Raw genomic sequence first — 13,971 nt, 5'->3', positions numbered from 1 at the left:
ACACACACACACACACACACACACACACACACACACACACACACACACACACACACACACACACACACACACACACTTTGCTTTAGTTCTGCTTCAAAGTTAGCAAAACCCTGAGTGACACAATCTACCATCTAGAAGAGAGGTGGTGGGGGAGGGGGAGGTGGTGGTGGTGGTACACCACTGGCTGGAGGAGGAGGAGGAGGAGGAGGTAGACCGGTGCTGCTGGCAGCAGGAGGCGGAGGGGGTGGAAGGAAGCTGTTGTCCAACAGGCCGATGGCCGGTGGAGGAGGGGGTGGGGGGAGATTGGATGGAGATGGAAAGGAGGGTGGAGGAGGGAGGCCAGTGTCCATTGAGGAAGGAGGAGAGGGCAGGTTTGTGGCAGAAGCAGGTGGAGGAGGGGGAGGCAGGCTGCTCGCTGTGGGCTTAGTGGGAACAGAGGGTAGAGGTACGGCGATGCCGTGGGCCGATCTGTTGAGGCAAGACAGCAGTCAGGACTTCTACATCAGGTTCAGCTAAATCAGATGTTATCAAAAATATATCTCCATCACATGAATACAGTAGCAAAAGAGACTGTAACTCTGTAGAGATCCACAGCTTAGGTGGAAGAATCTCTCAGCAGGACATATTTTAGACAAGCATTCCTCTAAATCTGATCCAAATCATTTCTAAGTAAAATCAATTTCATTCAAAAGTCATCTAGTTGTCTACTAACCTGTCTAATTTATTCTCAGTGTATGCATAGCTGTTCTGCGACGATCTCAGAGATTCAGCGAACATTAGTGCTCACACTGCATCCACACGACAGAGGAACACGGCAGACAGATCAGAAAGAAACAGCCGAGGTAGGAGTAACCTACAAGCCATGTAAGGAACACAGTAAAAAGGCACGACTGTGAATTTGGACTTTATGACTTACATTTAAAATGATTTGTGTGATGGCAGTCTACCACCTCACATTGCTCTGATCACACCATCACAATGCTGAACAGGCCAGGATGTCTGTGATCAAGACCAAACCCAAGACCACATCCTCCAGAACCAAGACCAAGACAACACCTGCCAACACCAAGCCGACCTTCGAGGATCAAGACCAAGACGTTGGCCATACCTTTCAAGACCAAGACTAGATCCTCCCAGAGTAAGACAAAGCCAGGAACTTCCAAGACCAAGAAGAATGGGTGAAGATTTAAGTTTCTAGATGTGTACCTGGTAGAGACACATCTCAAATTGTCTATAAAATTAATGTTGAAAAGCTGTCATTTTCGTTTCCCTTCACAACCTTGCACTACCTATCAGACAAGAGTCCAATGAAAAGCTTTGAAGTTTGTTGTCATGTGATGAAATGTACAAAGGCTGATCTCTGTACTGATGAGATTTATGTCTACATACACAGAGTGTTCTTCAGCTCGCTCCGTGTTCTCTGTGGTCTGTGTGTTCTTGCTGGGCTGCTGCTCTTTGACCTGCAGGTTGGGGTTTGGGGAGTTTGGTGGGTAGAAGGTCAATGAAAGTGTACAAGCTATGAAAAAGATGATATATTTCTCAAACTGAAGCATACTTCACCTGGAAATAGTGTCCAACGGTGTCCAAGATGGTGTATGATATCGGAGTTCTCATGTAACCCGTCTCCTGCTCTGTGCCTGAAGGGGGCGGGGCCATGGGTTTGGATCGGGTCTTGTCTTTGGGTGTGGTGAAGACACCAATCTCCCTCCTGGCCACCTTCTCCAAGTGGATCGCAGCAGCCTGGATCAGAACACAGTCGACTAAACTACAAATAGCCACAATCTGCCATGACTCCATGAGGGAGTCTGAGGTGGTACAAGGCAAGATGATGGTCATAACCATGAATAAAAACACATTTTACACAAACATTTAAAAGAAACATGTACAATATGACTGAATTACTTTTACTTAAAACAGAAAAGAAACAATTAGTTCTTTAGTCCTACTGCAGCAGCAATTATTTATTATTACACTGACATCATTTATTCATTCCTGTTTTGATTTGATGCACAGACCTAAGCAAAAATATAAAACATGCAGCTTCATTTGGTCAGTTTTATTTGATCTATGGATTATTATTCCTTATAGAGAGCAAAACTAGTGTAGCTAATTGATTAAATTAGATTATCTTTATGAAGTTCAGTTATTTCAGTAATGGAATAAAAACCTAACCTCATATAAATAGATTAATTAAACACTAAATAGCATTTATGATTATGAAAACCCAACATCTTCCTTCTTAGAAAAATACAGTACCAATAAAACAATGCAAAATATATTTTTGTTAAACATATTATAGCCTATAGTGGGTATGGTTACTTGAAAGTTGTCACAGACACTTTTGTGCACCATTTTCTACCTTCTTCTACTATCAGTTTCATAACCACTGAAGGTAACAGCTACTTGATTGTGCAATAAAATGATAATACTGACCCTTTGACTCTCCTGTTGTCCTCGGGTCATTTTGACCCGAGGACAACAGGAGGGTTAAGACCAGTACTAAGGTATGTTTCACTAACATCTGATCTCCATGTCACGCTGCACTGATGCAGTAATTCATGCAAATAGAACCACAAGCAACTATACAGTCCAGTACATAGACATAGACCTACATGTATCGAAATGTTGTTGTTTTATAATCTTCCGTGACACTAAAGTCTCAGTTTAAAATTAATGTAAAAACCTTTTTGAAGATTTTTCCAATTTACAGCTGTCTTCAGTGGGTAGGGTTTGAGAGTTTGGGGGGTGATGAGGGTGTTCCTGTCTCACCAGTGACAGCAGGTTGACGGAAGACTCCATGTCTTTGATCTGCATGGCCTGGGAGTCCAGCAGCCTGAGCACGGTGCTGGCCACGCTGTTGATCTGGTAGGTGACACTGGCTAAAGCCTGGGTGGTCAGAGCCTTGGTCTCCTCCACAGCTTTGGTCGGATCATCCGCCTGTGGCAATATTATCACACACACACACACACACACACACACACACACACACACACACACACACACACACACACACACACACACACACATATCAAATCATGCCTGATTAAAAGCTGTTCGGTGCTCAGAGTGGTCTTCGCTCACCTGGAGGTAGTTGTTCTCGCAGTACTCTGCCACTCGGAGAAGGTTGCTCTGGTTATCAACCAGATCTTTCCTGGCAGCTGGCGCCTCTTGTAATATCTGACTTATAACTTCTGAGAAGCTCTTTGGTGCTGTCATTTCTCCCATGGTTGTTGCTTAAAAAATGCTTACTATATGGGAAGCCAACAGACGTTGTTTGGTGAGGATGAAAACGGTTTTTTTCCCGGTCTACGCAGGGAGGTGTTTGTGTCGGTGGAGAACGCGGAAAATCCCTCAGGGGAGAGATTTGAGAGCAGCTGTTCTCAGGGAAGGGCTGCTCCAGGTGGACTGCCAGTCACTCCGCACAAAAACAGGAAACATCTGTCTCCTGTAACTAATATATACGTGTATTCTTTCTTTTTACACAATGCCAATTGAAACAACGAAACTACTTTATTATTTCCGATCCGTCTCCAAGCAAAGTGAAAGTCCACCGGCGATATCCGGAAAGTCCACCAGAGGTCAGTGTCGCCCAAAGAAATGACTTCTAAATCCAGGAACTCCGAGTGACGTGAACAACTTGTTGAATTCTTACAGGTTTTTTTTATTTATTCTACAAAGTCTTTTTGTATTGCCTTGTTGCTGAAAATGTGCTATATAAATAAAATTACCGTTACCCTTTTCCGTTTGTAATTTAAAAACGTTTGTTTTTACTCAACAAACAAAATTTTTAAAATTACAAAGGAATAGAAGCTCTCCAAATCAAGCTGTTAATGTGTGGAAAAAAACAACTATTTTCCCCCTAAGCTTAATGGCCATGTCACTTCACTGCCATCATTGAGATTTTCCATCACAGTGGGTGTGTTTTTACATTTTAACATTTATTTTTTACTTCACAGAATCAGTTCATATCCTAATCGAATCTATTCATGACTTAAATTTAGACTTTCAAATATTATGTTCCTATATTGTTCCTGCCTTGTTGCATAGTGCTTTCTTTCATTGTTAGATTGCTTTTAGATTACATATTACATCAGCTTTTTTCCTTTCAGTTTTAAATGCCATTCTTTCAGCTTCAGCTTATATTTTCCTTTGATGTATGCATTTGTTTTCTTTGCCATTCCACTCAAGCCATTAACTTCCTTTCCTTCTTCTGTCAGCAAAACAAGCTTGGTGCTTTGAAATTTGCATGAGACAAACATTTCCTCCACAGGACTTGAAGATGTGATGTTATCAGCTTAATGTTTGAAAGTTCAGCAGCAGGGAAATCCTGCATCCGACAGCATGAGATGGTGTTGATTTTGAACAATTTTTCTTCAAAAGCCATTCTCCCTATAAACATAAAAGCACCTCTTATTTCCAGCTGTTAGTTTTTCAGCAGGTTTTTTTCTTTCTTTTCTTTTTTTTTTTTTTTTGAAGAGCTTCCTGTAGTTACTTTTGGAGTTTCCTCTCCACTATCTTCAAAAGACACTGGCTATTCTGAACTTCGATGACAGCACTGATGTGGAGGAGAACATTAACAGAAGCGGACCGCATACATTCAAATACAAGTTGTACTTTTCGCAAGTGCCAAACCTGTTTCTTGTCAGATTCTAATGGGTTTGTGTAAATAGTCTGGATTCCAGAAGTTTTTTTTTCTTCATCCCATCCTACAAGTGATGTCCAGTGTCATTTCTAACTCCTCAGAACTGCTTACGCCTATTTTCAGTCAATACAAAACTTAAGTGTCTCTATAATAAGAACTCAATTAAAAAATGCAGAAAACTTTGCAATACAATTTGACTTTTGGCTGTGCAGTTGTTGATTTGTCTTTAAAATGTTTCCCCAACATCCTAACAGTTTAAAGGTTAAAGCCTTTTCAGGTGGTCAGAGTTGAGCAATTGATCATGTATTTTGGAAAGTTATTATTACACAGCTTTGTTACCTAAAACGACTAAGTAACAAATATTTCAAATATTCAAATCACACAAACGCAGCATGATTCACAGTCTTTTGTGCCCTCTTACTTTGAGAAAACTGAATGTAAAATTCCCTGAACTCGTTAAGACCACTGAGCTCAGCAGAGCTCAGAAATCTGGCGGCAAAGTGTTGACGATATATGACTCTTTCCTCTTTGTTCTCCTGACATTAAGACCTGGTGAGGTTTATAGTTTTGAAGGAAAATGTTTTGTAACAGGCATTGAGGTTTCTAAGGTTGAGGTTTGTAAGGACCACTCCAGAAAAACAGAAGGATTTCACCAGGTTGTTGCAGCTTTATAATCTTTTATTTATTTATTTATTTTAGCCAGAAAGGGCTTTTTTTGTCTTTTTTTTTTTCGTTGAGAGCCTTTTTGCCTTCATGAATTAGGGCCTAAACTTGAAAACTTTACTTCAGGAAACAGCTCAATGAATACATCTCTTTCTCTGTTTTTGTTTGTGACACTGATCATGTTCAGGAGGAACGGCCTATGTCAAGGTCGGACAGCAGGGAATCATGGGTGTTCTGTTGGACCGCCAGACCACACACAGTGCAGAAAGCTTGTGGGGTCAAATTGACTACAACAGCCAATGGGCTTTGATTGCTGAACAATTTAATTTAAAACAAGATGACTAAGCGACAGCAAATATGTGTTTAGTCATGTAGTCATGTCTATGGGAAGGATAGACATTCCCATACTAACAGAAATGACACATTTCTGACTGATCAGGTACTGGCAATATTCTTCCAGCTATGAAAACCTTAAGGTAATTAAATAATTTACTGCACATTGCCCTTTATTTTTGTATTTCCATGTTTCCTCTTAACTGAAAAGGAAACATGAAACCTTTTTCTAGAGACTTCAAGACCTCCAATCAAGTTTACTTCTGGTCTGAGTTCTGACACGACAGTTTACGTGTGAAGCACTAATGGCACGACCCAAATCTCAAAATAAAGTGACTTAAACTTGACTTATTTCAAGAGTGCCTTGAAAATGTTCCATGACTCTTGATGGGTTGGAAAGACGACTCCCTCCACTGAGACACATTTTACCAGATTTGATTGTTGATTGTCATTGTTTGACTTATACTGGTTGGCCAGTAGGTGGCAGTGTAGGAAATGGCACAATGAAGCCCAAGGACATGCTGCACACTACACGTGAACACTTTGTGATCCACTAGGGATGAAAGTAAGCATACTTATCCTGGTGCTGTTGGGTTAATTTGAGCCTCTTTAAGTCAAATCTCCTGACCTTCCCTTCCTGCACTCCGTTCTACCTACTGCAGTTTTTTCTCTCTCAGGAATCAGAAATAAATGTACAAGCTAATGGTAATAACCACAGTCTTGATTATCCAGCAACATGTGACCAGATAGTCTATCAGTGGTCTCATGCACACTAAAGATTAGTTGTAATTAAACCCACGTCTGATGTGCACATTTGCTCAGCACTCTGTTGTTTTATGGTCTTGTTTAGACAGCTGGATCATTCAAGCATGAAACCAGCAGCAGAGCTCAGAAATGAGATCGCCAGTTCACTTCTAATTGAAACTTAACTCACAGGAAGGTTTGGAGGCAACAGCACAATAAGGCAGTAAATACTCCATAAGCCCAGAGGTCATTCAAACTGGTTTATGATCAGACTTTATTAAAATAACAGCTGAATGAGACAATGCTTTCCTCTGGTCTGACTGACTCAAAATTACCTGTTATTTTATGTTGTGAGCATCCATTGGTTGTTCACAAACAGCAGAACCTATGGATGACTTCTGCTGCTCCATTACAATGGGGTCCACACAAACATGGCAGACGTCGATAGGGTTAACCACCTGCTGCATCAAACCTTTAGCAATTGAATTCACAAAGTTTTTCAAAGCCCAAAATGGCAGAAATGGTTCCTGATGTGGCGCTTGACAGAAAACAGGTGGAAGTGAGAGGAAATAAAGCTTTTCCTTAAACTAAAGACCATTCAGAGCTGACATAACACATTATAAGTAAAAACCCAGGAAACGGCGCAGACTCCCTCTAAGAGTACAAGTGTCTTTTAAAATTCTTCTGCTTCCTGTGGCCTGATATTTTCAACAAGCCTCTTTTGCACTAAGGGACATCGGAGTTAAAACAAACATTGACTGTCAAAATGCCACCCAATCATCCAGAACCTACAACAGGGACACCAAAAACATCTGACACAGCGGAAGAAAACATGAGGTGTGAGACCTAAAATTTGCGTCAAATTAGCTATCTGAGATGATGTGCTATCAGTACAAAACTTGTTAACTACTGGCAGCACTTTGGTGTGAAGGCGTCTTGTATAGACAGCAAAGTAAAGCTTTTCAAATACATTTTTAATGGCAAAAAGAGAAACAAAGAGAAATAACGAAGAGATGAGACCAAGAACAACACCAGACAGATGGACATTATGCAGGATGTAAGGACAGAAATTGGTGAAAAGTTCTTTTCTCTTACAAATCTTCCCTCTGGTTGCTCGGGGCCTCCGAAAAATGACTAGTCTGGAGAGGAAAAAGAACTCCTACAGTAAGTTTTATTGTGCCAACACTGAAGAATCCTGATACAATCCATGTGTTGAGTGGATTTTTTTCTCACCACAAGGGAGTGAAGTTGGGGTGGAATCCACCCAAGAACACTGTTATGAATACAGAACAGAACCAAAACATCTGCCAAATTAAAACCAATTCTTCTGTGTATTTTACAGAAAATGTTAAGGTCAGGACTTGGAGAGATTAGACCTATGGCCAATAAAGTCACCAGAGAACCTTTCAGTAAGAAAGTGTCTTGATAGCTAAGCAAATTGTGTCTAACTGCCACTCTCAGGTAAAAAAAAAATGAAACAGTTTTCAGTCAGACTAGGTGATGGTCCTATTTGTATTCACTGAGTATCCATCTTCATATGAATCCCTATAGGATGACTCAGAAGGAGCTGCCCTTAATTGATCTTTTTTTTCTGAGTGGCAGTGTTGGATCTGGCAATCCAGTAGGCTGCCACCTTCAGTAAATGAAATTGAATAGCAGCATTTCTACTGATGATATGACTTTGTAATTTCACATTTCGAAAATACGTTTACCAAATGGAAACATGCCAACTTTGGAAAAACGCTGTGGTTTTATTTGGCCGTATCGAAATTGATTTATTTCGCCAAACCACAATGGAAACAATTTTTTCTGCCCGCACTTTGAGTCATATGATCAATAACTGGATGTTGCCACTGCCAGAAGACGACAGGAAGTAGTTAGGGGGACGATGGCATGGCATATTTTTAATGATTTATGGCGTGAACAACTTATTGACATGATCTTAATTGAGTTTCTTATTTAATAGAAACAACATAATTGTGAAATCATGTTCTTTAGACATTAGCGGGATATTGATATTTGAATCCAACCCAATCTAATTTTTTGTTATGGGGCCCAAGATTCCAGGCGGCGCCCCTGCCGGAATCTGCCGGAATCTGCCGGAATGTTGGGTCAAATGTGACCCAACATTCAGGTCACATCCAACCGACTTGAATGTCATTAACACTCGACAACAATGACATGCCCAAGAGGGAAGAAAACCACCATGGCGGACCATATGAGGATTACGTTGTTACTGTGCTGCTCTGGCAGGACAACAACTTCAAAATCGCAAGCTATGCTCCACCGTTAGCATCCATGTTTATTTCTGCAAACACTGAGGACTAGTTCTTTTTATGGTGGTTGGGAAAACACTGACCACTCTCTGTAAGTGTGACGTTATTGCGCCCTCTGTTGCACACACACATACTTTCAGGTTGTTTGCAATTCAGACTGGAGAACACAAACAGGTCGCATATATTTGGAAATGTGAACAATCACGCCGAAAAAAAATCCAATTTGACAAAAAATCTGACTTGGGTCACTTCGGGCTGCAGTGTGAACGCAGCCTTAGTCTGATGTCATTTCTTTTCTTGGCCTCACTAAACATCCTCCTCTCTGCCTGTAACATTTATCATGTTTGGAGCTCTCTTAAGGCCATTTTCCTAAGGTGAGATCACTAAGAGATACTTCCAATCTTGGGATTCTCCCTCAATTACTGGAACACACTCTCTGCTCCCTGGTTCTAAAAGTTGGGACCACCACCCAGGTCTGCCACTTCAGGTGTTTTATCCCTGTCCACCAAGCAGCATTGAAGGGTCAGGTCAATATACCCGAGGTGTAACCTAAGAAAATATATTTTATTGCGTTGGAAGAAATTGGGAAAAACAGCAGGTGTGTGGAAAAGGATGAAGTTACTCAGGCTGTAGATGAAGAAACTGCAGGACAGCGAATGTAATATTTCATTTACTCCACAGAATCCATTTTCTCTACAGATTAAATGCCTTTGGGTGTCGCCGCGACAACGGCGGCCGTCAGTGATCAACACATACAGGCTGGAGGAGATTGGATGCGGATGTCGACTATCACTGTCTCTCCACACTCCACAGACTTCTATTACAGGGGGAAAAAAAACAAATTCAATTACCATAGAGACAACAGGAAAACTACAATGATTGTGTGCAAACACACACACTCACACGCGCACACCCACACGCGCACACACACACACACACACAAATACACACACACACATACGCTGACAAAGCAGTTAAATCTCCCTGAGAATTGCTACAAGCAATTGAGATCTTCATTTCCACTCGTCTCCAGCCACCTGCTGCCCCACGCTTCGATGTGTTTCTGTCTCTGAGCAACAGGTTTCTAGAAACCCAAGGCACATCCATCCAAAGAAATATATTCCTAATAAGAGGTCCGTCGTGGATTAAATAATTTTCTCATCAGCGATCACTTTTATGGTCATTTCTTATCTCAGAATCTTTCGCTCTCTCCTTTATGATCGGTGCATCACATGGTGCAATCACTTTATCTGTCCAGCCAGGCCATATTCTGTCAATAAACAGTCAGATGCACATGTCAGTCACGTGTGGATGTTTTCTGTGGAACATCCAGCCTTTTACAAACTGTTTGCTGTCTCTCTGAAGAGATATCAGCTCTGTTTCTCTGCAGAGCGACGGAGGCAGAGCAACAGGAAGCCATGGAGCAATTTTCCAGTGATTCAAAGCTGAGACGCACCGTGTGTCGCTGTGTCACTCTGAGGCGCCAATGACTCTCTCTACTGTGACCAGACAAAGCATGATCACTAATCACACCCATTCAGCTATCTCACCAGCTAATGCTGATGTCTTCAATTATAAACGGCTCAGCAGCAGAGCGCCGCTGGCGTTTGATGACCTCAGTAAGAAGATTCGAATGCAATTCTTTCAGCGTTCTGCACCAAACGGTTGGGCTACATCAACATATTTGTATTCCCACAGATTTCAAAAGTAGCTCACGAGAAACAGCTGATGAGATAGCTGAAGTATATTTGTGATGACCAGCTTTAATTTGTGATTTATGTTTGTCAATTTTTGCTAAATGTGTCGAAACCGCAACTGAAAGCTTAGCAGAATGATCTTGCTCAACAAAAACAACAGATGCAGGATTTAACTGGCTCTGAAGACGGGCCAATAAAACATAAAGGAAACTGTAGAGTCATATTGTTGAGGCAAATTGTGCTTCTCAAGGTTACATGCTGATTTAATAGAACTCTGCGGATCAGGAGAGCAAACAAACAAGAGTTTTATAAACACCATGTGAGGTCAGTGAGAACAGGATCACATGGAGGAAAACCATCTTAAACACACAGTCAGAGCTGCATGTTTATGTGTTAGCATGTGTATTTAAAGTCCAGACAGATAGTGCATCCAGACAATTTTCACAGCACTTCACTTTTTCCACAGTGTGTTATGTTACGGTGTGTTATATTCCAAAATTGAATCAAGTTAATATCTTTCCTCAAAATTCTACACACAAACAGATTCCATTATAAACGTGTTCTGATGTTGAAAACACACCATTTGGCAATTACAGTGTTTTCAGTAAGTACAATATTGACATTAAAATCACACATGAATAAGTTTGGTCAGGCAATAAGTCATTAATACTGATGGCAGCGATGGATGGCCCTAAACGTCTTGAAACTTAATGAAGATCAGACAGAGGTAGTGGCTTTTGGCAGATCCACCACAGACTCCCTGACTAATCTTTGCTCCTTGGCCCAGTATGTCAAGCTGGTTATTACAAATTTAGGGGTCAAGATGGATGCAGGTCTTAAACTGGAAGCACATTTTAGAGCCGTTGTAAAATCCAGCTTTTTCCACTGAAGGCAGCTAGCCAGAGTAAAACCCATTCTTTCCAGACAGCATTTCGAAACAGTGATCCATGCATTGTGACCACATGGCTGGATTACTGTAATGCACTTTATATAGAAGTCAGTGATTTATATATTTCCCAGCTTCAGAGGCTCCAAAATGATGCTGCATGTCTTTTAACAGGTACATGAAAATTTGACCACATTTCCCCTGTTTTAGCATCCTTACACTGGTTGCCAGTACATTTTAGGATTCATTTTAAAATCCTTTTATTTGTTTATAAAGCTCTTAATGGCCTTGCCCCTCCCTATCTGTCTGAGCTGTTACATTCTTACACACCCTCCTGTTCCCTCTGGTCAGCTGATCAGTTGTTTCTGAAGGTACCAAAGACAAAGTGCTCAGAGTGGACTGTTTCTCTGTGGCAGCTCCAAGCTGTGGAATGATCTTCCCTGGGCGTCAGACAGGCCTCTTCACTCGCTGTTTTTAAGTCCCTTCTTAAGACCCATTTTTTCTTTGGTTTTTGGCACAATCTGAGATGTTTCACTTTGTTTTACTCTGTCTGTATATTAATATGTATTTTGTATTTGATCTTTTCTATTTTATAATTGTATTGTATTTTATGATTGTGTACATCACTTTGGTTCTGTTGATGTATAAAGTGCTTTATAAATAAAGTTGGTATGGTAGTAGTCCTCCTACTACTTCCTGTCACTTTCTTTGTCATTTTCGCCAGTAATGACATCTGGCAGCTGATCATGTGACTCTTGTGACCTGAATAAAGTGTTTCCATTGCAGTTTTATGAACTACATCTGTTCCCTTGCGGGTGAAAAGCCAGCCTCAGGATGAAAACTTTTTATCGACAAACTTGAGTTATTTTTCTCAAGTTTTCTAAACTGCTGTATTTCCAATTAAGCAATTTTGTTCTTGTAATTTCAATTTGTGCAATTTTATGGTTAATGGAAATGCAGCAAATGTGAAAAAAAAGTTTGAGTGTTTTGCAAATGTATTATTAATGACAATAATAATAATAAAAAACAAGACATCACATTTACATAAATATAAACAGTGAAGCTCCACTCTGAGGTCATCTCTCTGGTCATCCTTCTGAGGTTTCTACAGGTTAAATGTCCAGCTGTGATAAATACAGTGGATTTAGAAAGACACACATCTGTCTATATAAGGTCTCATAGTTGACAGTGCAGGTCAAAGGTCAAACACGAAGCCTGAGATTGAGCTTCTCTGCTGTGATGGACTATCTAAAGTTGGACTATCTGATGTGAACGCCAGGCGCCATGTTGGGAGGAAACCAGGCCTGGCTCAACAGGAGGCCATCAAAGTGAGGCGGTGTGAAAAACAGCGGAATTTTTGTTTTTGCATGAAAGAAGTTATATGTGAAAATTTATGGTTGAAAAGTCACAAATTAATAAATTAATATTCGTGAATGGCTGCATTCCTGTGCACTTTTCTCAGTCCTTGCCCTTTATTCTCCCCCAACGTATAAAACAACATTAAAAAACAAACCTCCTGAAATTCTTCTATAATCTGTGTTTTCGGTGAACCACCCCAGGATAATCAGTAGTTCTCACCATGAAAACTTTCTGGACTCACCCCTTAATATCAGCAGCCAGTGAAAACTCGGCGCTGCTGTTTGAAACGGTGAAATCATCAAAAAATACAAGGAGAAAGCAGCACTTAGGCGAGAACTGGAATCTGAACTTAAATGTCAGCTTCGTCCTATAGACTTTTATAAGAAGCTACCGACATCCAAAATAAGAATAATTGCTGCATTTAGAATTACGAGGCCCATAATTAGGATTGTAAACTTCACTGATGCGTCTCCTCTGTAGCTCTACACACACAGACTGAGTCACTGCTGCCACTTCCTATCTGACTTTGTCAGACTGATGACGACTGTCGTCATGGCCAAAACTCTTATTATCTTCCTGTTTTAATGCTTTATGTTTCTTAAATACATGTAAACTTTTCTCTCTGTGGGTTTAAGTTACAACAGCTTTGGATCAAAAGCAGCTCAGTGGATTTGGCTCGTTCAGTTTTCCTAATAACTGTGTAAGACAAAACATTTCTCATTCCAGGGAAAATAAAGTGGAAGATCTAAAGGGATAATAATAAAGTGTCCATGCTGCTCTGTGTTTAGTGAGCAACATGTAGAGAAATAAAGCCCGTCGTCCACTTTAGGATATATTTACATTCTTTTTGCAGATTCCAAACCTTCTAAAATGAGAACATTCCTGACAGAAAATTCCTGTCCTCTTAATATTTAATAAATATACTACAATGTGACTTAATGTGAACAGCCAGCTTTTTAAATGACCTTAAGTTAATGTCTGCTGGTTTTCAGTGAGTGTGTTGGCCACAGAAGACGACTTCTACATTTTAAATAAATCTGGCTGCTTTCATAATAAATATTTAATCATTAAAACTGATCACTGTGTGCTTAATGTATCTATGTATTCTCACTGGCCACCAGGTTGGAGCCCCTTTTATTGTTGCACTTTTTTTTCTGACACATTTTTTCCTTCCACTTCACTTTCCATTATTAACTAAGGATGCAGCACTCTGAACCGCCAGCTACATTTTGTGGGATTTTTTTTTTTGTATTTTTCTCACTAATCTATTGAATAATAACAGAAAAATATAACTTAGCTGCAACTTATTTGCTCACTATAATATGACGTAACAGGATGAAAAGATTTGTGACATTAGAATGACAGGAAACA

General features: G+C 40.4%; 1 protein-coding gene across 1 annotated transcript; it reads right to left on the bottom strand.

Annotated features, from left to right (window-relative positions):
* Nucleotides 1-34: 34 nt before the first annotated feature.
* Nucleotides 35-3,586, bottom strand: abi3b (ABI family, member 3b). The gene is made up of 5 exons (XM_007559563.2): nt 3,082-3,586; nt 2,770-2,937; nt 1,561-1,740; nt 1,390-1,460; nt 35-468 (listed from the first exon to the last, which is right to left on the bottom strand). Exons 1-5 carry the CDS (start codon nt 3,223-3,225, stop codon nt 132-134), a joined length of 900 nt encoding a protein of 299 aa, XP_007559625.1. The 5' UTR covers nt 3,226-3,586; the 3' UTR covers nt 35-131.
* Nucleotides 3,587-13,971: the final 10,385 nt, after the last annotated feature.

The sequence above is a fragment of the Poecilia formosa genome, unplaced genomic scaffold (assembly GCF_000485575.1).
Source record: "Poecilia formosa unplaced genomic scaffold, Poecilia_formosa-5.1.2 Scaffold4, whole genome shotgun sequence".
NCBI lineage: Eukaryota > Metazoa > Chordata > Actinopteri > Cyprinodontiformes > Poeciliidae > Poecilia > Poecilia formosa.
The sequence above is the reverse complement of the archived record's forward strand: the minus strand, read 5'-3'. Positions and strand labels throughout refer to the sequence as shown.